Consider the following 22,560-nt stretch of genomic DNA (forward strand, 5'->3'; position numbering starts at 1 on the left):
TTAAGCCCAAATGCCATCATTATGTGCCATACAACTAAAAACACAGACTGAAAACAGCCAAGTAAGAGCTTGTGCCTTTTGGAATTCTAACAGTGCTCATTTGCATTCAACTTGTAACAAAATTAAACTGACATAAACAAAATGAAGCATTGATTAGACAGAGATTTATTAGATGGGCCTACCTAATAAACCGTTGGAACACACAAGACCGGAAACCATAGCAATGCCGGTAAACAAACCCCGAGAAGCTTAATCCCTATGAGAGCTCCCCACGCTACGGCCATCCGGAGGCGACAGAGCTGTTGGCCGTGATATTATATATACAATTATAATATAGTATATAATATATTATATACTATTATATATAGAGCTCCGGGAGTCGCAAACTGCAACAATGGCTTTCTCCTCCATTCCGCGGTTCACCCGGACTGCACTGCACTGAGTTTGACGGCTGAACGCGGATTGGCTGTTACGTTACACATGTCACTCAGTTATCACGCTGTTGAACGCTGATTGGCTGTCATCACGACAAAAACTTGACATCGGTTTTCTCCCGCGAAACACTCGCCCTTATACGCGTCTCTACGTTCACTTTGTATGGGATCTTGTCGCCCCGTCGCGTTTGGTGTGAACGCACAATGCGATTCTTCCTCGGCGGCGACATGTTTGCTGCGTTCTGAACCAAATCAAAGCAGCGTGTGTGTGACGTCACGACGCATTTGCCGCGTCCGGAACCGATAAGCGGAATCGTTAAGCAGGCTTGCTAACGATTCCAAGGAATCGGTTGACTCGGAACCGGTTCTGAACAAGAACCGGTTCTCGATTCCCATCCCTAAGTGTCAGTCGTAGTGCATTAGTCCTCCAATTTAGTACTCTAATTTAATTTTGTTAATCTTTGTCTTAAGCGTCCCATTCCTCTCTCCACCATACCTTGTGGTTTGAGGAATGTAGACACGGACTAGTCTTTATTTGACATGCAGATGTTAAATCACTTGTTTGAGTGTTTTCTGAATAAACGCTGCCCTATCACCTGAGCTAATTTGTGACGGAATTCCAAACCTTGGCATGACTTCTCTAGTCAGAAACTTGATTACCGTAGCCGCACTTTGGTCTTCTGATGGGACTGCTTCTACCCATCTGTTGAACACTGTTTTTTCAAATATTTCACACTCATTTAGCTGGATGTCAATCATTGTTTGCAAGTATGGTGAAGAAAAACCTTGTTTTCAATTTTTTTCCTAATTCTCCTCAATACCTCCCCCCTTGCGCAATGGTCAAAACCATGCGCATTAAATGATAAGCAAATCTAAGAACGCCGTTGGTGCAACCAACGTCGAAACGTCTAACCTTAAGCATCAGCAAACTGAAACCAATCTTTTGGGAAGGGAAATCGAAACTAGTATGTCCAAATCCAAAGCCCAATATGGGTGGGTTTACCATCAGCCGCCTGAAACCACGCTGTTCCAAAGTCATGCTCTGCTGCCATAGCTGACATATCTGACTCCTGTTCCCCCTCCACCTTTCATCAGCCGGCTTTTCCTATGATGGTTGCAGTTCGTCACTCCATGATCAAGTGAGCCAGTGCTCACAGTGACTCTGCCAAGTAATCGTGACTGTGCCTGTTTTAGGTTGTCCCGGGCTTCAAGGTGGGATCTTACCCGTCGTTGGCTAACCAGCCTTCCATACTGGCTTATTGGAGGATGCCGTACCTGGGATACGATCAATCCCCACCTATATGGTGGTATAGATCGCAAAGTGGAGGGATGGAGACAGAGTCTTCAGCCGCATCTGCCTTATGCAGCCATGTGTGTGCTTAATGAATACACATCAGGGCGACTATAAAACAAAAGATAATTTATCAGAGTTAAAATTATTAAAGTGTTGCAACAGCATTAGTGGCATTTGAAGGTAAACCCACTACTTCCGAATCCAATTTGACAACATAGCATGTATGACTCCTTCCCAGCAGATGTGGCGTCAATCCACCTATTGTCTTTAACTAGGGAGATGTGAAAGAAAACAAAAAACACAATATTAAAACTTGCATTTTCAATATTGGGCGACTCACTTCTGTCTTAATCGTTACTCAAAATCACAATTCTCTTCATAATCCTACCCGATTGCCTTTCACTATCTATTTAAATTGGACAACCTAATTAAACCTTTTATTCTACCTATTGATTGCATTTAGTGTTTTCCACATTATGATTCACTACTATACTACTACTACTACTATACCAAACCCAAACCCTCTACGTTGTCCTTATCTAGTTTATTCAACACTGAATTGATACATTGTTTCCATTTACTGATTAACCATGTTGTTTTATCTGAAGTATGCTTTCAGTATCCCCTCGTGTATCCCATCACTCTGAGTAGGAGAGGATTCTCCCCTACCTTGGCAGCCCCGACACACACACGAGAACAGGCTCACACACACAGCCTTTCTTATTTTATTTTTGCTTATTTATTTTAAATGACATTTTGTCATTGTGGATAACCTAAATTAGACATTTGGATAATGTTTTGTCGTACTTATTTGGTCTAATTTTTAAGTATTGCCGATTGTTTTTTCTAAATTATAAGATCACTTTTAATAAATTGTCTATTACTTATCATAATCTCTAAGGAAATATTTTATTTGTGTTGTTATCTTGGCACCTAGACCTCGTCAGGTCCAAGCACCAAAATAACATCCACCTATCCACGCAGAATCCATGGGTTGGGTCCGCTCCTCTTTGATGAGTCACTTTACCCTGGCGCCATTGAACCCATTGACTCCTGTGGAGTGTGGTGTGCAGACAATTTTGAACGCTAATTGCTCATGTTTTGGAGTCTAGATAATTATTCCTAAATCCTGTGATCACCATGTAATTTACTCAGGGACACATCAACACTCAGCTAGGAGGAGATGGGGATCGAACTAGCAACATTTCGGTTACAAGACACCCTCTACTTCCTGAGCTAAACCGACCCCCAGCCTCCTCTCCGCTGATTTATTACCTCTGCGCCGGTCCGTGTCCGCCCTTTTTGCTTTCTATTACATTCCTCTCCCTTCTCCAAATACCTTCTCCCTCTGATCCAACCCGTTGTCTCACCAGTGCTCTGTGTACCAAGATGTAATGATATATACCAAATGGTGTTCCGACGCGTTGGAGAGTCTCCAAGAACCACAGAATCACCAATCCCAGTGGTGGTTCTACGTTTTTTCTAAAACAGTGGACATAGGTTACATTCAGGGACCAATTACAGAGTACATCCAAGCACACAAATAATCTATTCAGTACAATGCGAATACAGTCTCTCTTACTCTCTCTCTTACTCACTCACTCACTCACTCACTCACTCACATATACAACTTAAAATAAGAATTCTCAGATTGTCATCCTTGTAGCTGTCGTAGGTATTAACTGCGTGTGTCCCGAGAATTCTAAAGTTTTGGTGAATTTTCCTGCCATGGGGAGGTGAGAGGCATAATTTGGACCTACGCAAGTGTAAGTGGCTCCAGTGTGGGCCATCATTGGCGTGCCTCTATAATTTATCAGAACCTGCAGTATTGGTTCCTCATCAGCTTGTTTTGTGATTGCTACAAGCTGACCCTCCCCCTGGATTCTCTGGGCACCCCTAGTATCCCTAACCTATAAAGGGACCTGGCTGGTAGCTACCTCCTTGTTCCTGCCTTCCCTGATAGCTGTTACCCTGTCCTTGCTGTGGTGGATAAGGGTTAGCCAAACAATTCCTCCTAATATGTCCTTCCATGTTGCACCCATAGCATATTAAAGGACCTCTGCGTTGTCCTTGGGATCCTTGTTGTTGATTGTTTCTAAACTGTCCTTGGTGTCCTTGTTGTAAATTGTTTATATACTGACCTTTGGGCCCCTTATTCTGATTCTGCCTATTCCCATTTGTTGGGTTCCCAGTATTATGTAGGTGTATCTGAATGGTGTATATGAATGGTGGAGTGGGTGACCATTGGCTCTGAGGCTGTTGTACTGGGGTAGAGAATGCCTGTTGAGGAGGTTTGGTTTGTGGTGCGCCCTGCTGGACGGCTTGCAATATTGTTTCAACCGGCTCTGAAACAACCGCCTGTTTTTTCTTCTCTTTTTCTCTTCTTGTGAGTTCTTCCAACTGAAGCTGAGATAGCTTCCTCTGCACCTCTTTGCTTTGTTCCTGTATTTTGTGTTTATTTTGCCGATATTTCTCCACTGCATGAACCACATGGTCGCAGAAGTCTCCATGTGGTTTATTTGTAACCAGTCCAACCACATCATCTAGCTTAACTTTGATTGGGCTAGGTAGAATCTCTATCACAGAGTTTCTAAACATAACAGAGAACACCGGATGGATCTCAGGATCCTCATCCGTCTCCATGCGCCATCTGTCTACTTGGGCCTGCAGGTAGGATGCAGGATTCTCTGTGTCGTTGATAGGGAGGCCTCTCATATTTTTATGATCGATATGGGTCGGGAACTCCCTTCTGAGTGTGGTCCACATCGCCACTCTGTAGCAATCAAGCGTAGTCCCATCATACATTCCGTCCATTATATCCAACCCTCCATTCCTCAGTACAGACTCCATCGTAGATAACCCCAATACTCTTGCCAACAGAGCTTTCAGGTCCCCCACTGCCATTAACTTTCCCACTGTGAGTTCCTCAAATGTTCTAACCCATTTTGACGCCCCGTTATGTATGTTGGGGAGTTTAGAAATGACTCCCTCCAGGTCCTGTGAACCCCACGGTTGATATTGGACCTGTTGTCCTTTGACTAGAATGGGATAATTACCTGGGAGGGTGTCGGGTGCCTTTTTTCCCCTTCGTGCTCTCCTTAGTTTCCCCCGCTGACCCTCCCTTGTGTGTTACATTTATTATCTCCTTCATCTAGTGTGACTTCCCCTTTAAATTCCACGTTGTCTGTTATCAGTGGATGCATGTTAGTTGGTTTGTACGGCGGTGGCTCAAGCTTCAGAGGCAAAGGTTGAGCCTCTTCTTCCTTTGTGATTATTTTTCTGGCCACTCGTAATGCGCGCCACCTCTCTCCCTCCAATTCGAACAAAGCTAGCACTAACCTTTCCCTGTCTCTCATCTCTAAGGCCTTTTTTCCACTTCTGTTAGGTTTAGAAGTGGAACCTAACAGAAGGTTCCACTTCTAAACCTAGAAGTGGAACCTTCTAGGTTTAGAAGGTTAGTTCCTTATTACTACCTCCATGTCCCTACACATTATTGGATCAAAAGTCCCTCCCATGGGCCATATCGTGCCTGTTTTAGCTGTTCCTTTCTCCCATTTCTCAGAGATCCTTGTTATCTCATCTCTGAGCAATGGATTGTTTTTGCTCAAAATCTCTACCGCTGTTGGTGCCATTTTAAATTATTACTTTATTACTTTTATTTATTTATTCTGAAATACACTATTTATTAATACAATTTATTTGAGTTTATCCTACTAGTTAGTTTATTATCTCTAAGCTACAAATGTGAACTCTTCCCAAGCGCTCGTCTCCCTCCCGAAGATTGGAATGTGGCCCCAACCCTTCACTGTTCACAATTCTCAACCCTGCCTTACAGGCTCCTGCTCGTCCCCTGTGTGTGCTCGTGCTCAGCGCGATTATGTTTAAGTCAAAGAAGATTCACACATTTATTCATTACTCCAACAAATTAACTATTCTCTATCCGTCTAATTTATTTATGATTATCAACTACTTTAAACAAATGAACTATTCTCTGTCCGCCTAATTTATTTATGACAGAATCAACAAAAAATAAACCGGGTCGTAAAAATCTCCGAGGTAACTTTAATCCTAACACGATTTAAATACAGACAATAAACCGATTCATACAATTTTAATATTATATTGAAAAATGTCTGAATTGTTTGTAATTAATTACAAAGAAAAAGGTTGACCGAGCGTAGAAACTGGCCTTTTGATTAAAACATGAACAGTCGGATGGATAATCAATCGACCAGAATTTCAAACAAGAACCTATTGCCACACAGCACCAAGATCAGAGTTACAGACTGGCCCTTTCTTTAGATCCAACACTGCAGCGTGATTGGAAGATTAGCGGGTCAAACTCATTCAAACGGAACGTCAAACGACAAGCCCATTCTTTTAAAATAATGGCTAAATACATAACCATTGGAACAGATCAAGAACAAACAAGAAACTTCTCAAAACACCAAGATCAGGATTAGCTAATCACCTGAAGCGGTATCCCAACCAAGAGACTTATCTATTCAAAAAGTGCGAGAAGCCTGTTTTCTCAAAATAGCAAGATCGGAATCAGAAATTCACCATCATTGGTGCAGGATCTGCAGGTCAACTGCACCAAGATGAGTATTTAAAATTCACTAGCCAGCATCCCAAGAAAGCTCCTCAAATAAAAACGACTGAATTCATTCCCAACTGACAACTCAACTCCAAATAGGATACTGTCAGAAAAAATCCTACAGGTCTGTTTCTTTCGACCTGCGGGCCTGCTGGCCCTGTCCTTGTTAGAACTTTCCACTAATTCGTTCCTCCACAAGACAGTCACAGGACTTACAGTAAGCCTATTTAACCAAAACACCAAAACACCAAATAACAACAACTCCCCTGTATCTCTCACTCGCTCATTTATCTATAATTTTGGTTTGTTTGATCAAAGAGACACTTTACCTGCTGCTGAGCGTTTCAGACGGGGCAAGAACAGATCTAACGACTCTATCCTATATATGGCAAGACAACTTACCCTTGAGCTCTGGTCGTATGATCCGTTCGCGTCCCGTCCTCTGGCCCGGCAGCTGGCGAGTCCCTATTTCAACCTATTCGTGACGCCAATATGTTGAAGATTAATCGAGATATAAACACTTAGACTAATTCAAGAGAGAGAGAGAGTAAAACAAATCGAGGGGTCCGGAGCAAGAATTGACAAAAGACTTTATCTTGCAGAAATACAACAACGACAACAGCCTGAGTAGGTCTATAGAGTTACTGGTCGTCAACAGATTCCAGCCTCTTCTTAAACACACAATAGCACAGTACTCAGCAGTTTCTTGTTTTTTAGGTGTCCACACATAATCAAACACAAATTCTTCTAAACAGATGGTCACTGAGATGGTCGAGGACCCAGGAAGTGGAGTCAGCATGCATTGTCTCAGTAGCTTCCTGCTCTTGGGGTTGGGCCCCAACTCCTGCTCTGACCCAAGACTCCCAGGCCTCGTGATCAGCCCTGGATAAGAAAGGATAAGAGACCCTTTAAATGTTTTCTACCATTAGATATACAAGCCTAATAATAATCATGGTTTACCAGCTTTCGGCGAAATTCGCCGTTTTGAAGACAAAATTGACCACTTGTGTGATTCGTGGAGATCCGTTGAGAAAACATTTGCGGGGGGGGGGGGGGGGGGGGGGGGGGTCTGATGGCCAGCCATGGAGTCCTGCTACTAATACATTCTCAATGGAGAGGCGAGCGGACAGAGAGAAGGCGCAGCATTCTGTCAGGCGGCACGACAAGTGGGCGCACTCCCGTGGAACTGTCGCTTCCGTGCATGCGCGCGCTCGTGAAGCCGCGCGGCCAGCCGACAGCGCGAGCGGGAAGTCGCCAACCATCTGAAACGGCCAAGCGTGAGCCCAGCGGAGCCTTTAAATGCCTCGTTTCCACCGAGCGTATCCACCGCCGACAGTACCCTCATGGTAGGCCGGATGTCGATCGCCGCGGCAGCTACGTAAACATCCCGAAGGTGAACGACGAGAACTGATTCCCAAAACAAACATAACAAAAATATGGTCACGTAAATAAAATATACAAACGAACGAACAGAGTTTCGTCTCCCCGCGACCTTACATTAAAGCGTTCTCATCGATTCCGCTAATGAGAGTGCAATCGCGTTACCATGGCAACACGAGGGTAAACATGATACGGCACCACCACACAAGTTAACTAACGATCGCTGTAGGCTTCAATATCATTCAAGCACTTTGTTTTCTTTTTATTTTGTTCTACATCACAATTGCATGCTTTAATAAAGTATTGTCTTCTTTAATAGGTCCATGCTCCACCTCCTTGTTCGCGCAAGCTAACGTTTTACGCGACATGTCCATTGTCCAGAATAATACCTCGCGGCATTTATTTATCCCCATGTCACGCCCACTTTTGGCGGTGGAAACGCGAACCGTGCCGCAACCGAACGCACCCTCCGGTGGAAACGCGCCAAAGGAGAATTTTTCAGTTGGTCACCAGTTGTGTTACATACTAGTCGATATAGCCGAGAGAAGTCCCGACGGAGTCAACTGGAAAGCCCAAAAAAGACATGACTAAGGTAAGAGTACAAATTAGAGGAAATAAGAAAAATGTTATATTCTGTTAATGTTAGTAGGCCTACATGTAGTCTATAGATCAGGGGTTTTCAAAGTGTGAGAGAGTGAGCCCCCCCTCAGAGAAAAAAATTCAGCTGAGCCCCCCCCCCCCTCCCCATTTTTTAAACATATTTCTGAAACATTACAACATGCGTTTTTAAACATATTTCTTAACACAATTTAACAACTTTATCTAAGCATGTTTTAGCTTAACCTTTTTTAAATCAATTTGAACATCTTAATCTGTGTAAACTGCCAGTTTACACAGATTCATTCAGGGTCCCCGACTCTGAATTTTCAGAGTCGAATCAGATCTGCCTTTTCATTCCAGAGATTCGACTATTCGGCGGGGTTTGTTTACCGGCGTTGCTATGGTGACCTCAATTATTATAAGCAACTGAAAACGATGCCGGTTTGAAACTAAAACTGTGATTCTGAAAAAAATATAAATGCTATAAAAATTCCGTTCAGATAGTATTGAAGATACAAGTGTGTAGATTTGTTTAATGGTTTGAACGATGGTAAACGGCTGAAAAATGAATAAGTTATTACGATGTCTAGAAGTAGGTGTATCAGAATGGGCTGACGTCTTCAATGAAAACAGCTGAAAACGAAGCGGTATGAAACTAAAACTGTGATTCTGAAGAAATTTTAAATGATATCGAAATTCTGCTTAAATATTATTGAAGATACAAGTGTGTAGATTTGTTAAATGGTTTGCACGAAGATAAACGGTTGAAAATTGATTTAGTTATGTTACTTCTACAGTTGAAGTACGACTGATGATTTGAATCATCGACTTTCAGGTATTCTTTCGGGTTTATTTTTTTCTCACGTCGCGCCCCCCCTGAAGAACTCTGGCGCCCCCCAGGGGGGGCGCGCCCCACAGTTTGAAAGCCACTGCTATAGATAATTGGCCAGACATTCAGTCAGTGACAGACAGCTAGGGTACAAGATAACAGCTTGCTAGCTATGTTTACAACATTGCTAAAATTAGCTTAACTAACAAAGTGATTTCCTTACTTTCAGAATGAATGATTTAGAAGAGAAAGATGCGTTGGTAGTCAAGCAGGTGGATGCAGGCATAAAGTGCATTTGGAACTGGTCATGGCTAAAATCAGAGGCAAAAATTGAGGTCAAGGGAGCAGAGCACACATTCCCTTTAGTGGATGTCTTCAAAAAAATTAATAAAAAAGGTTTGGCAAGGTGTATTCTTTGCCACAAAGAAATTAATTATGCGAACAAGGGCAGCCATGCTTTGCTAGCACACTGCAAAACAGAACTTCACAAGAAGAAAGTCTACAATATAACGACAACGCACAGTGTGGCCCCTAGCTTTCTACCTGAGTCTGAAGCATCCACCTCAGCTTTACAGCAAGGTCCTGAGAACATCAGACAGCGAAGTCAGGCAAAACTTCCAACACCCACTGTGAACCGCATAGCAAATGCAGAGGTAGGTGTAGGTAGGCCTATTAGTTCAGCACAGGCAGTGTCACTACTTGGGCATAAAATATACTACCTGCTTTTCTAATTTCATCATTTCTGTTCTAGGCCATGGTTCTTGGAGTGATAGCAGAGCATTCTCTCCCTTTTGCTATTGCTCCAGTAATTGTTGAGTTGGCCCAGAGTCTTGCTTTGGACAAAGTGGCTTTGCAGGGAATTAAGCTATCTCGAACAGCGGCAGCATACAAAATGGTTCATGGCCTAGGGCGAACCTTCTCTGAGCGGACCTTCTCCAACCTGAGAAGATTTCCCTTTTCCCTAAACTTGGACGAGAGTACATCGAACAACAACAAAAAGGTTGGTCTCATATTTAATCACAAGCAATATATTCTACTGTCTCAATTCTATTTGCACTAACTTCTAGTTTAAATCTTATATTATAATAATTGTACATTTGATTCACGACTTATATTTGGTTTGATTTGAAGATCCTCTCCATGCTCGTCAGCTACTATCATGATGACTTCAGGAAGGTGATGGTGGAGCATTTGGGGTCCCTGGAGGTCATAAAAGTGAACGCCGCTGCCTTGGAGAGGGTGCTCCGCGAGTTCTTCGAGCAAAACAAAATACCATGGAAACATCTTGTAAGCATGCTTATGGACTCATGTTCGGTCATGAGGGGCAGCAAGACCGGCCTTGAAAAAAGGATCCTACAGCACTGTCCAACCCTGCTTGATATTGATGGAGACTCGTGTCACCACATTCACAACGCAGCGAAGAAGTTTACAGAGCCCTTTGAATACCATCTTGAGCAGCTGTTCAATGATCTGCAGACAGACCATCGGTGGTGTCCTGATCAGGTAAAAAGAAATGGAAAGATTTTAGTTCATTCATTCATCAGATAACTGATATCTTTTTTTACAAATCTATTTCATAATCTCTCTTTATCAGGTGATGTACCTCAAGGAGGTATCTCAAATTCTGAACATCCCTGCCTCCAACCCTCAGAGGGGCTTTGTATCCCATCGTTGGCTCTCTGCATATGATGCTAGCATGGCAACCTACGCAATGCTGCCAGCATACAAGGTTCTCTATTTTGGATTTCTGTCTGCAGAAGACAAGGACCTTTACAAAGAGCCTCTGGAAAGTATACACAAAGTACACCGTCAATCCGACTGCAAGGGCCAGAATTAGAACCCTACATGAGGACCTCAACCGAAAAGGTGAATTCTACTTTAAGAATTGAGTCATCTACATCATGGTTAGCGATACATACCTTATTGCCACTCATATTAATGATTCTATTTTCACAGGCATGACACAGCAAGGGAAAGACAGGAAGAAAAGGGTCTGTCGAAAGGTGTGGCATGAGGAGACTACAACGCTACTACAGCTCAGCGTTTACATGGGTGTATTGGCTATCCTGAAGGAATATGTCATGGTTTTCCAGGTAGGTGTTTACTTATGTTGCACATTACTGAAACTGTGTAACCAATGATGCTTCTTCCATTTAACAACAGTTTGTTTTACCTACACAGGGTAGCCAGACGTTGGTGCACAAACTCCCTGACAAGCAGTTTGAGCTGTTCCTGGCTTTTTTGGCTTGCTTCATAAAAGGGGAACACATCACTCAATTGTCTCCCAGGGCTCTGGGAGAAATGGTGCTGGAGGATAACATGCTGCTGCCTGCCAGGGAGTTCTATGTTGGACAGGAAGCAGACACATTCAGGACCAGGAATCCCAATCATGCGGTTAGTACCCTGCACTATAATAACATTTGATACTTCACTTTTTTTCCTGATTGTTTTTTTTGAGATCTAGTAATTGTTTGTTTTGTGGTTTACTATGTTTCAGCTGCTAGAGCCATTCCTGAAACAAGTCAAAACAGCCTACACCACCACTGCTGTCTACATGCAGAAAAAACTTCCATTGTCCAGCCAGACACTGATTGCCCTGTCTTCTCTGGACCCACTTCTAAGAGGCCACTCACAGGCAACCATCCAGCTGAAGAGGTTGGGTGGAATGCTAGACCACCTTTTACCAGCCGTCAAGGACATCCACAAAGAAATCCTACTGTACAACATTAATCTTAACGTGCCCACGTTCAAGGAGGGGGATAGCATGGTGGAGTGGTGGGGTCATGTCTTTGACAACAGATCTAAGTACCCAGCCCTTAGTGCAATGGTAAAATGTGCCCTCTCCATCTTTCATGGACCCAGAGTTGAATCATCTTTCAGCCTAATGAATGAAATCCTTGACCCCAGAAGTGGAAACATGAAAATATCAACATTCGGTGCCATCCAAACAGTGAAATACACACTCCAGTCCAGGGAGAAGACGGCTGTGGAGTTGTTCAAAAGGAAGGATGTGAGGTATGGGGAGGTGGACCGCACACTCTGTAAGAACATCCGGTCTGCAGGAAGCACTGACAAACTCCAAAGACAGCAGAATATGATAGAAAAGCAAAGGCAGCAGATCGAGTATGGCTGCCAAGCATCAGGTAGTACTTCCTTGAGCAAAAGGCAGAAGGCTGAGGAAGAAAAGAAAGCAAGAATGAGGCATGCTGCAAAACAGCGAAAGCGGGCCCTTGAGACACTGGTCCAGGCCAAGAAGAAAAATAAATAATGGCATACTCCTATTGCCCTGTCCTCTGTCCTCCTATTGGGGCTGCCCTTGCACATAATAAATTAATGCTTTGTTCGAAATTGTGCGCAGTCCTGTAATTTTTTTTAACTTGTGACTAACCCTAATGCATTAAAAAAGTAATACAAATGTAAAAGAAAACTCCCCGGAGTATAAACCTGGAACCCTATAGTGGGTCTGTGTTTTTCTCAGCTCACGCATCATTCTCACCTTTTTCACCCCGAGCCAGTTTGCATGCCTGCATAGAATATACTCATTAATTTCTACCACAGTATTCCCAGGCGGTCACCCATCCAAGTACTAACCAGGCCAGACCCTGCTTAGCATCCGAGATCAGACGAGATCGGGCGTGCCTAAGGTGGTATGGCCGTAACCAATTATTGTCTGGACCATATTAGCTTTTATACAGGAGGAGGACGTAAGGAGTGAGAGCGCTGCCGTGGCCAGAGACGGGACTTGTACAGAAACAATGATTCGATCCATAATGAATGAATGAATACGTTATTCCAGACTCAGAGTTACATATTTGAACGCAATGCATTACACTGCTAGGGCGTCATCGTTTGCGTGATCTTTTGAAGAAACGTAGCGTTGCAAAACCTGGGATGGACTGAGGTGGACCGCCGTCATTGCAGCTCTCTGCTGCTCCCTGCTGGCAGAGTCACTGCACTGTCCACATTTTTCACAAATAGAGTTTGAAGAGACGTTGCCAATGTCTTTATGTTGCTTACATTCTCCAAAACAGTGGGCGCTAAAGATCAGCGCACGGCAGGCCATTGCAGCCAATGAGCTAGAGTTGAAAAAGTATAATGCTTACAGCACCTGGTATTCCCAGGCGGTCACCCATCCAAGTACTAACCAGGCCCGACCCTGCTTAGCTTCCGAGATCAGACGAGATCGGGCGTGCTTTTTTTTTTTCTTTTTTTTTTAACACAATTTATATACATACACCATCATACATAAATAAAACATAAAACAAATAAAACAAGAAAGATACTTCAGATACATCTTAAACCAAAATAACTACAAATAATACTGGGTTAGCCAGGATGCTTTTGTAGCCGCCAGTTCTGATAGCTTAACACATGATTGGGTCACGCTACATGAGACCTTTTTCATTGGTGTCTCAAGTTTACATTACATTAGGGGTACTGTGGCTTAGCTGGTGAAAGCGCCAGTCTTGTAAACAGGAGACCCAGGGTCTAATCAGTGCGTGCGATTTCAAAAGCGCACGCTGTTGTGCGCTTGTGCGCTCAAAACTAGTGTGCGCTCAAAAGCTAGTGCCGGTCAACACATTGATAAGAGTACGGTACGTTTATGCACTAAGTGTTGACAGCCACAGAAGAGAAAAACATTGTTGCGTCACGACGAAGATTCAGGCCTGCCAGAAGCGTTGGCCAGTTCTGCTATCTGTACGCAGACTACTTCTCTAAGAAATGTATGATACCGTACTGCCAGTCAATAACCGATTTCCCCTCTTGTGTCGTTAAGCAAACTTTCATGGATCGGTTGCCACATGTACAATTGAAGTAATCTGTTTTCGGCTCATCTGTAAAGCTTCTCATGTAGGGGTGCTGAGGTCCGATCACTAAGATGTGATCAAAGCAAGCTGTGGTCAAGGGTGTAGGACGATTTCACAATTTGATCACACAGCCTCAAGCGTTGCAGTCTGTTACTGTTCGAACAACTGATAGACTTGAGGTCGATAAGCACCATTGTCCTGGCCAAGCGGTTAAGCTGATGCACTAGAAATCCATTGGATCCCCCGCTCCATGATTGAAATCTGCCACACCAGTTTTCCACCTCTGCTTTTAGCAGGCAGGCCAAATATCTTCATCTCTTAGGATGGTCTAGTGCAAGTCAACCTATTGATTGGCTGTATCATTAAGCAAAGCTTCAGGTATTGATAGTAGAGATGTACTATTTAATATATTAAGGGGATGTAGCTCAGTGGTAGAGCGCATGCTTCGCATGTATGAGGTCCAGGGTTCAATCCCCGGGATCTCCAAATTGTAGTGAAGGTGACGGGTGAATTATGAATGAATCACTTTTATAAGGTAGAAGTCAAAAATGATCCGATCACGAAACATTGCTGAATGTTACTGTGCAATGAATGTTTAAACAAAATGAGGTCACGCAATGCTTTACATACCAAAAATGTTGCAGAATGCTAATGTTTGAACAAGATAGAGAATTGAAACGTCGAAACTGTGTGGTTAAGGTGATGGACTAGAAATCCATTGGGGTCTCCCCGCGCAGGTTCGAATCCTGCCGTCAACGGTACAGGTTAATCAGTGTATGTTTAAGGGGCTGTTTAAAGGATCAACAGAAATATGTCATGGTACTGCAGACCTCTTTCGTTGTCTTCCCAATCAATTGCTGAAGCATTACTCCTGAACTGAGAGGGGTGCTGTGGCTTGGACTGTCATAGTGACTGTCTAGTTCACAGAAGAGGCAGTGTTCTAATCACATCAGTAAGTTGTATAATGTAAGTAACCTACTCAATTGCAATTCCTATAGCCGCCAGTTCTGATAGCTTAACACATGATCGGGTCACGCTACATGAGACCTTTTTTATTCACTTAACCTACCCTAAGTGTTCCAGACTCTTCCTGTTCCAAAAAGCCAGAGACTTGGATATCTATAAGTGTATTGTCGTGGCCGAGTGGTTAAGGCGATGGACTAGAAATCTATTGGGGTCTCTCCGCGCAGGTTCGAATCCTGCCGACAACGTTTTTTTCTGATTACGAATTTTCATTCCCTTGGTCAGCCAACACATACACATATTACGGTGAGACTGCATGAAATCAGTGCAAATATGTTAATCTAAGCATGTAGAAGGCGACATATTTAAAACCTGGCATTATCTGGACAGGCTCTTAGCATTCGATGTTTTTTGACAACATGTTCTCCAAACATAAAATGTAAATATTTCAAGGTCTGATAGATCTGAAGACTAGTGTTGTCAGGTCCAAGTGCTGAATGCCATGTACGAGAAAACCCTTGGTGTGTTCCGAAGCCGGTTTAAAATGTACATACTCTAGCAGTAAGGGGTTGTAGCTCAGTGGTAGAGCGCATGCTTTGCATGTATGAGGCCCCGGGTTCAATCCCCGGTATCTCCATTTGATTGCCCTAGAAAAGTCAGGTGAGTGCTATATTGATCAAATGAGGTCACGCAATGCTTAACCTACCAAAGATGTTGCCGAATGCATTTGTTCGAAACAAGTGAGAGAATTGAAACTGTGTTGTCGTCAACGATACAGCGATACAGGTTAATCAGTGCGTGCGATTTCAAAAGCGCACGCATTTGTGCGCTTGTGCGCTCAATAGCTAGTGTGCGCTCAAAAGCTAGTGCCGGTCAACACATTGATATGAGTACGGTACGTTTATGCATTAAGTGTTGACAGCCACAGAAGAGAAAAACATTGTTGCGTCACGGCGAAGATTCAGGCCTGCCGACAAGCGTTGGCCAGTTCTGCTATCTGTACGCAGACTACTTCTCTAAGAAATGTATGATACCGTACTGCCAGTCAATAACCGATTTCCCCTATTGTATCGTTAAGCAAACTTTCATGTATCGGTTGCCACATGTACAATTGAAGTAATCTGTTTTCGGCTCATCTGTAAAGCTTCTCATGTAGGAGTGCTGAGGACCGATCACTAAGATGTGATCAAAGCAAGCTGTGGTCAAGGGTGTAGGACTCTTTCACAATTTGATCACACAGCCTCAAGCGTTGCAGTCTGTTACTGTTCGAACAACTGATAGACTTGAGGTCGATAAGCACCATTGTCCTGGCCAAGCGGTTAAGCTGATGCACTAGAAATCCATTGGATCCCCCGCTCCATGATTGAAATCTGCCACACCAGTTTTCCACCTCTGCTTTTAGCAGGCAGGCCAAATATCTTCATCTCTTAGTATGGTCTAGTGCAAGTCAACCTATTGATTGGCTGTATCATTAAGCAAAGCTTCAGGTATTGATAGTAGAGATGTACTATTTAATATATTAAGGGGATGTAGCTCAGTGGTAGAGCGCATGCTTCGCATGTATGAGGTCCCGGGTTCAATCCCCGGCATCTCCAAATTGTAGTGAAAGTGACGGGTGAAATATGAATGAATCCCTTTTATAAGGTAGAAGTAAAAAATGATCCGATCACGAAACATTGCTAAATGTTACTGTGTAATGAATTTTTAAACAAAATTAGGTCACGCAATGCTTTACATACCAAAAATGTTGCAGAATGCTAATGTTTGAACAAGATAGAGAATTGAAACGTCGAAACTGTGTGGTTAAGGTGATGGACTAGAAATCCATTGTGGACCGCGTGCGACGTCGACGCGGTGCGACGCAGGTGTGCGTGCGACGGCAACGCGACGCGACGCGGTGCACGAGTTTAGTTTTTAACTGACATTCAATGAATGAATTGCAACAGACAACTAAAGCTGGAGGTCTTTATTTCAATAACAAATAAACCCAAGACCTAACTGAACCAATATTTAACAACAATACTACTAATTACAACAACTAACTAAAATAATAAAACTGCATTATCCCTTATGTGCAAAGCTTGCATGCCCCATCAGAACACTTGATCCTACGTGGGTTCCTGAAAAAGAACTCAAGGGCCCGATCATAAGGGACCTCATTCGGTTCTGGCCCATTTATGGCAATTCTTAAGCAGGCTGCCAGGTGTTCCCCTTGAAGCCTGTTCCTGAGGTCTGTTTTTATCTGGGGATAAAATGAAATAAAATGTTTTATCAATAAAGTATTAAAATGCCCATTACTTCAAGGAATACACTAAGGAATAGTGAATTTCCATGTGCTTACCCTATTCATAGCGGAGAAATCCCGCTCGCAATTCACCGAAGAGACTGGGACAATCAGGGCAATGCTGGCAAGGAGACTGATGCAGGGGTAGAGGTCTAACCACTCATCGTACTCACTCGCCAGCAGAGTCAGGAGCTCCTCCTGGCTCTTGTTCTTGAATGAAAGATATAGCACATAAGAGAAAGAGAGAGAAAGAAAGAGAAAGAGAGAGAGAGAGATTTTTCACTTACCTGTAATGACCCTGTAATGAGATGGTTTTTGAACGAAAACCTTGGAGGAGCACCTTCTCTTGGTCTGGACAGAATTGTTTTGCCAGAGTCTGCAGCTGTGCAATGGACACACTGTCAGGGAGGGAAGCCGACTGAGGTCTCAGGACATGGAAGGCTCCAAGGATGTCCAGTTCCTGGAACCTCCTTTTCAACTCTGTCTCCAGGCCAGTAATGTAGGGTTGGATGACCTACAATGAACAGATCAGCACATTTTAGGAGGAACCTACACTCACCTGAAACGGGCATTAAGGACCAAGCTAGAGAGTGTGTTTAGTATATTTTTAAGGGTTTTAAACATTAGCATTTACCTGTCGCTCGAATCTGCACCACTGTGCCTCCCTCGACTGGTCCTGGACATCTTCCCCCCTCCTGCCCCTCTCAGCCTCATGCTTGATTTCAAAGGCTCCAAGCTTGTCAGGATCCTCTAGGTCCTCGTGCAAGCGAGACAGGAAGGATCCTGGGACCGGAGTCTGCCCAGCCTCTCTTATATCCAGGAGGGTCTGGATGGTGACGGGAACCTAAAAAGTATATCTTGTATTAGTAGAGTACATGCAAACAAAAAATAAATGCATCACAACTGAACTGTATCAGGCCTAGTTATCACAGTTACCTGCTCTTTGATGTGTAAAAAATTGACATGTGCTTTCTGGAACACTTTTGAGAGACAGGCTAGGTGGGGCAAAACATCTGCCTGTAGATATACAGAGGCCACAAATCTGTAAGTCCCACAGAAAGTGTAAAGGCCCTTGGCTGTGGGACACTTCCTTATCTCTGCCTCCTCCGCCAAGGCCCCAAGGACAGCAGCCAGGTTCCTCTGTAGCATCTGTATGGCTTTATGCTGTGAAAGCCATCGCGTGTCCTTCACTTCCTGTGAATGTTCCAACAATTATTACAATTACCACTGATTAAAAAACATATTAGATGGTATCAGACGGCAGTTACCTTAACCTTCAGGTCAGTGACACCCAGGATAAGGGATGCAGCCTTGAGAGTGGCGGTCCGATTGGCACTATTTCTAAAAAACAGGTACAGATCCTGCAAGTGGTCCCTAAATGTAGCCATGTACGGGACACTATTTGAAGCATCCTTGCAAGCAAGGGCCAGTTTGTGGGCAGCACAAGCCACAGCCAAAAGTTTGGGAAAGCTGTCTTTAAGCTGCTTTGCAACACCATTCAAACGCCCTAGATTAAAAAAAAATAAAAAGTGTTAAACTTGAATTCAACAGACAAAATATAATACACTAAACAAAATCTTATTGCATAAAATAATTACCTGTCATGACAGCTGCCCCATCAGTCCCGAGTCCATATAGCTTCTCAGTCGGGATGCCCTTTTTGAGAAGGACTGTTTTGACAGCGGAAACAATGGTGTCCGCTTTGCCGTCAATGACGGATACCAGATCCAGGAACTGATTGTACACCTGTCCCTCTTTATCCAAGTACCTGTAGAAAATTAGCATTTAGAACTCACAATTATTTTGCTGGGATCATGACGTATGTGATTCTAACTGAGAATGGTAATGTACTACCTGATGTGCAAATCCAGTTGCCTGGACACAGAGACATCAGTGCTCTCATCTATCTCCAGGCTAATCGCCTGTGATGACCTGATGTCCATGAGAATAGGTTCCTCCAAGACCTCTGCTAGGATCTCCAGCATCTCATCAATAATACGATGAGACCTATAATTATTCCTCTTGTCAATCTTGAAATTGGGAGAAGAACAAGATCATTGTATAATTTGTTCAAAAATGTATAGTCATTAATGCAAAGACTGAATTGTTGAGATTATTTCAATTGATGTTACCTTTAATTTTTTAAAATAGTCACACCCTAAAAGCTCTGCCAGACTCAGAAGCTTGGGGTAGTTGGTTTGGTGGGCAATTTCATTTTTTACAAGCCAATAAAGGCACTTGAAACCACCAATTATGGCCTCATGCTCCAACACAATTATTGGGTCAAATGAGTCCATTACTGATACACCTGTTAATTAAAAAAAATAATCAGTAAATCATTTTTATACATATGCCTACCACATGAAATTGGATATTATTAATTTTCCCATTTGGAAAGTACCCGAAGAAAGCGATGCCTGACATCTGATGCTCTCCTGGTGGTGCTCTGTTTTGAGATGCCTTTCTAAGTACACTCCGTTCAGGATCCACTCACACCCTCCAAACCCGACATACGAAGCTGTGCACCATGGGTGATCGGGCCTTTTCTGCTGCTGCCCCTAGACTATGGAACGCCCTCCCTGACCACCTGAGGGCTCCACAGACTACAGCTCTTTTTAAACGGAACCTCAAAACCCATCTCTTTAAAAGAGCATTTAGCTAAACTTTCTTTGAGGTTCCCCCTTTTTAATCGTTTTTTGGTATTTTTTTCTCTGAAGCACTTTGAGATTCTTGAATATAAAGTGCATTATAAATACAATTTATTATTATTATTATTATTATTAAGTAGTCTTTGCGGTATGTGACTGCAGCAACCTCCACAAATGCCCTCTTACTTGCACCTTTCTTGGGTGCAGGCTTGTGCTGCCTACAAAGTCTGCAGAACATCCCTTAAATAATATACAATACTATTAATATAATTAGCTAAATTAAACAGGTACAATTGTGTAAAAACAAAAATAGATTAATAAATAAAGCAATATGCTGACTACCATGCTGGTTTTGGTACAGCCATGGTTTAAACTGGGGCATGGTTAACCATTCTGGATTGAATCCAGTGCCCCTGTGTCCTCCAGCTCTCCTCCTTGCCACCTCTACCAGGAACAGAAGGATCGAAATTACTTTCCCTACTCTTATTTTTTAAAGTTAAAATCTACACTAATCTGTTTTCACCTAACCTGTAGTTTCAGCAACATTTTGTGTGCTGTCTTGCTGGCCTCCATCCTCCTGTATCTCTCCTGAACAGCCCGGCCCCTGAGAGGCACTGGGTTTTTCAGCACTGTTTGATGCCTAGGAACATTCGAAAAAAAAGTATCATATATATACGCCTCAATCGGAATACGAATTCTCTGTTCAGAATATAATTTTTTTGCGGAATAGAAGAGGTGGTGTTGTGGTAGAAATTACTGATTATATTCTATGGGAAACTGTGATTACTATGAGGTATTTTATATTTAATAGTGGAAAAAACACGGTGCCTAGGCGTCTGGGTTTAGAACAGATGGAGCCCCCTAAAAAGGAGCCGGGCTATATTTGCAGACCATTTGTTGTCTATTTTCTGACCATTCAGGGTAAAGTGGATTTATGACTGAATGGAGGCTCTCTTTGTGTGTATAAAAAGACGCCGCAGTTTGTGAACATGAGTGACTCTCGAGACCTACTCGGCTGTTATCGTTGTTGTTTTACTGCACGATAAAGTCTTTTGTCAATTCTTGCTCCGGACCCCTCGTTTTCATTTTACTCTCTCTCTCTCTTGAATTAGTCTAAGTGTTATATATCTCAGTTAATCCACGACAGTGTAGCCCGCAATAAACACTTATTCTGATTAGTTTGGGGTCTAACTTAGAGCAGTTGCAGTAGTTCGCAATTGGTCCACTCCGTCTGTACTTTAATGCACACCGAACTTTACCGCTGTCAAGGAAAGTGGATTTATTGCCTGATTCACGTCTTTGTTATTTTCACTCCGTGGTAGCTACAGTAGTCCGGTAACTTAACAACCCCAGCGTGTCCGGTTGCTAAGCGACGGGTGACATCGGTGGGTTCATGTATTCGCGTATCGTCGCTCTCGCTCTGTCTCCGTCTGTGTGTTTGTGTGTGTGTGTCTGTGCGTGTTTGTGTGTGCGTGTGCGTATGCGTGTGTGAACGAGAATGACAGGGAGAACGAGTGCTATGCGGAGATGAATGAACGGAACGATTTATATATTTCCAAACCGCGTTATAAAAAAAAAAAGAGACAGAATCAATGCGTGGCGCTCGATGTTGATTCTGTGGCGCCGCGCCACACAATGGTCTATGTATGGGAAACACTGGGATCAATTCCCATGATCCACTCGGTTCTCGAACTAGCCCAAAAAAAACGTTTTTAAAAAGTGGTAAGATGCTCTTAACCTAACCCTAACCCTAACCCTAAATCCTAACCTTAACCTTTAGCCTTATTCCCTAACCTTAACCCGAGTGGCTATCCCTACCACTTATCTAAATCCTTACCTTAACCTTTAGCCTTATTCCCTAACCTTAACCCGAGTGGCTATCCCCACCACTTATCTAAATCCTAACCTTAACCTTTTAGCCTTATTCCCTAACCTTAACCTGAGTGGCTATTCCTACCACTTATCGAAATCCTAACCTTAACCTTTAGCCTTATTCCCTAACCTTAACCCGAGTGGCTATCCCATCTTAACACCAACCGAACAAACAAAGGAAATATCTATCCTCTCCTAAAGACCAACCGAGTAACACTAAATGAAAATCTATTCCATCTTAACACCAACCGAACAAACAAAGGAAAAATCTATCCTCTCCTAAAGACCAACCGAGTAACACTAAAAGGAAAAATCTTCCCTATTTTAACACCAACCAAACAAACCTTATAAAAAGGAAGAAGTTCTTGAGGAGTTATAGGACATTCCCGGGAGTTGATCGACCTCGGGAGGGCCTCCCTCGGGTGAGAGTGTCTTGTGATAACGGCCGAAACACTCGATGATCCTGAGGACCACAACTGATGACATGTCCTGCAATTCTTGAAGGGATTCTTCAAAATAATATAAACCACAACTTTAAAACAAAAAATTAAATCTGCCGCACAAAAAAACATTGAATAAATTCCAATATTAAATAACCAAACTACAATACGAATAACGCATCAACCTGAAAAAAATAAAATCTGCCGCACAAAAAAACATTGAATAAATTCCAATATTAAATAACCAAACTACAATACGAATAACGCATCAACCTGGAAAAATTCAAACTGGAAAAACTAAAGCTCATTCTAAAGAACGGGTCAAAGCATATGAGGACATTAAGACCATGAATAACAAGCGCCGGCCAGTGCCTTGCCTTGGATCTCTATCCTAACTGCGAAGTCGTCGGA

General features: G+C 43.0%; 3 protein-coding genes, 4 non-coding genes and 1 pseudogene across 8 annotated transcripts; 7 read left to right on the forward strand and 1 right to left on the reverse strand.

The window, feature by feature from the left end:
* The window catches only part of LOC130385403 (zinc finger protein 135-like), a 150,598-nt pseudogene that overhangs the window by 80,364 nt on the left and 47,674 nt on the right, over positions 1 to 22,560 (forward strand).
* Positions 8,496 to 10,916, forward strand: LOC130385405 (uncharacterized). Its single transcript, XM_056593906.1, has 3 exons — positions 8,496 to 9,787; positions 9,886 to 10,134; positions 10,266 to 10,916. The coding sequence occupies exons 1-3, from the start codon at positions 9,365 to 9,367 to the stop codon at positions 10,680 to 10,682; spliced, it is 1,089 nt and encodes a 362-aa protein (XP_056449881.1). The 5' UTR covers positions 8,496 to 9,364; the 3' UTR covers positions 10,683 to 10,916.
* On the forward strand, positions 10,948 to 12,699 carry LOC130385404 (uncharacterized). The gene is made up of 3 exons (XM_056593905.1): positions 10,948 to 11,227; positions 11,316 to 11,528; positions 11,632 to 12,699. Exons 1-3 carry the CDS (start codon positions 11,036 to 11,038, stop codon positions 12,400 to 12,402), a joined length of 1,176 nt encoding a protein of 391 aa, XP_056449880.1. The 5' UTR covers positions 10,948 to 11,035; the 3' UTR covers positions 12,403 to 12,699.
* trnaa-cgc (transfer RNA alanine (anticodon CGC)) lies at positions 14,357 to 14,428 on the forward strand. Its single transcript has one exon. It is a non-coding gene; the product is annotated as a tRNA-Ala (tRNA).
* trnas-aga (transfer RNA serine (anticodon AGA)) lies at positions 15,072 to 15,153 on the forward strand. The gene has a single exon. It is a non-coding gene; the product is annotated as a tRNA-Ser (tRNA).
* trnaa-ugc (transfer RNA alanine (anticodon UGC)) lies at positions 15,471 to 15,542 on the forward strand. Its single transcript has one exon. It is a non-coding gene; the product is annotated as a tRNA-Ala (tRNA).
* Positions 16,429 to 16,500, forward strand: trnaa-cgc (transfer RNA alanine (anticodon CGC)). The gene has a single exon. It is a non-coding gene; the product is annotated as a tRNA-Ala (tRNA).
* On the reverse strand, positions 16,700 to 22,404 carry LOC130385401 (uncharacterized). 2 transcript variants are annotated; one of them, XR_008896007.1, is made up of 10 exons: positions 22,054 to 22,404; positions 19,322 to 19,497; positions 19,044 to 19,219; positions 18,788 to 18,957; positions 18,458 to 18,696; positions 18,126 to 18,383; positions 17,824 to 18,033; positions 17,477 to 17,703; positions 17,247 to 17,399; positions 16,700 to 17,147 (listed from the first exon to the last, which is right to left on the reverse strand). XR_008896007.1 is itself a non-coding variant. In XM_056593899.1 (8 exons), exons 1-8 carry the CDS (start codon positions 19,484 to 19,486, stop codon positions 17,375 to 17,377), a joined length of 1,470 nt encoding a protein of 489 aa, XP_056449874.1. In that variant the 5' UTR covers positions 19,487 to 19,636; the 3' UTR covers positions 16,700 to 17,374. The 2 variants fall into 2 exon arrangements, 1 of the variants encoding a protein (XP_056449874.1); XM_056593899.1 differs by lacking the exon at positions 22,054 to 22,404 and having other exon boundaries at positions 16,700 to 17,399; positions 19,322 to 19,636.

The sequence above is a fragment of the Gadus chalcogrammus genome, chromosome 7, assembly GCF_026213295.1.
Source record: "Gadus chalcogrammus isolate NIFS_2021 chromosome 7, NIFS_Gcha_1.0, whole genome shotgun sequence".
Taxonomy (NCBI): Eukaryota; Metazoa; Chordata; class Actinopteri; order Gadiformes; family Gadidae; genus Gadus; species Gadus chalcogrammus.

Bases quoted from the DNA above. Each gene is read 5' to 3' on its own strand.
- LOC130385401 (XM_056593899.1), bottom strand. From the start codon at position 19,486: ATGGACTCATTTGACCCAATAATTGTGTTGGAGCATGAGGCCATAATT. The intron at 19,220-19,321 runs GTAACATCAATT...CCCAATTTCAAG, and splicing joins ACTATTTTAAAAAATTAAAG to ATTGACAAGAGGAATAATTA. The intron at 17,400-17,476 runs GTAAGTGAAAAA...CTTTCATTCAAG, and splicing joins TCATTACAGGGTCATTACAG to AACAAGAGCCAGGAGGAGCT.
- LOC130385405 (XM_056593906.1), top strand. From the start codon at position 9,365: ATGAATGATTTAGAAGAGAAAGATGCGTTGGTAGTCAAGCAGGTGGAT. The intron at 9,788-9,885 runs GTAGGTGTAGGT...TTTCTGTTCTAG, and splicing joins ACCGCATAGCAAATGCAGAG to GCCATGGTTCTTGGAGTGAT. The intron at 10,135-10,265 runs GTTGGTCTCATA...TTTGATTTGAAG, and splicing joins CATCGAACAACAACAAAAAG to ATCCTCTCCATGCTCGTCAG.
- LOC130385404 (XM_056593905.1), top strand. From the start codon at position 11,036: ATGGTTAGCGATACATACCTTATTGCCACTCATATTAATGATTCTATT. The intron at 11,228-11,315 runs GTAGGTGTTTAC...TTACCTACACAG, and splicing joins AATATGTCATGGTTTTCCAG to GGTAGCCAGACGTTGGTGCA. The intron at 11,529-11,631 runs GTTAGTACCCTG...ACTATGTTTCAG, and splicing joins CCAGGAATCCCAATCATGCG to CTGCTAGAGCCATTCCTGAA.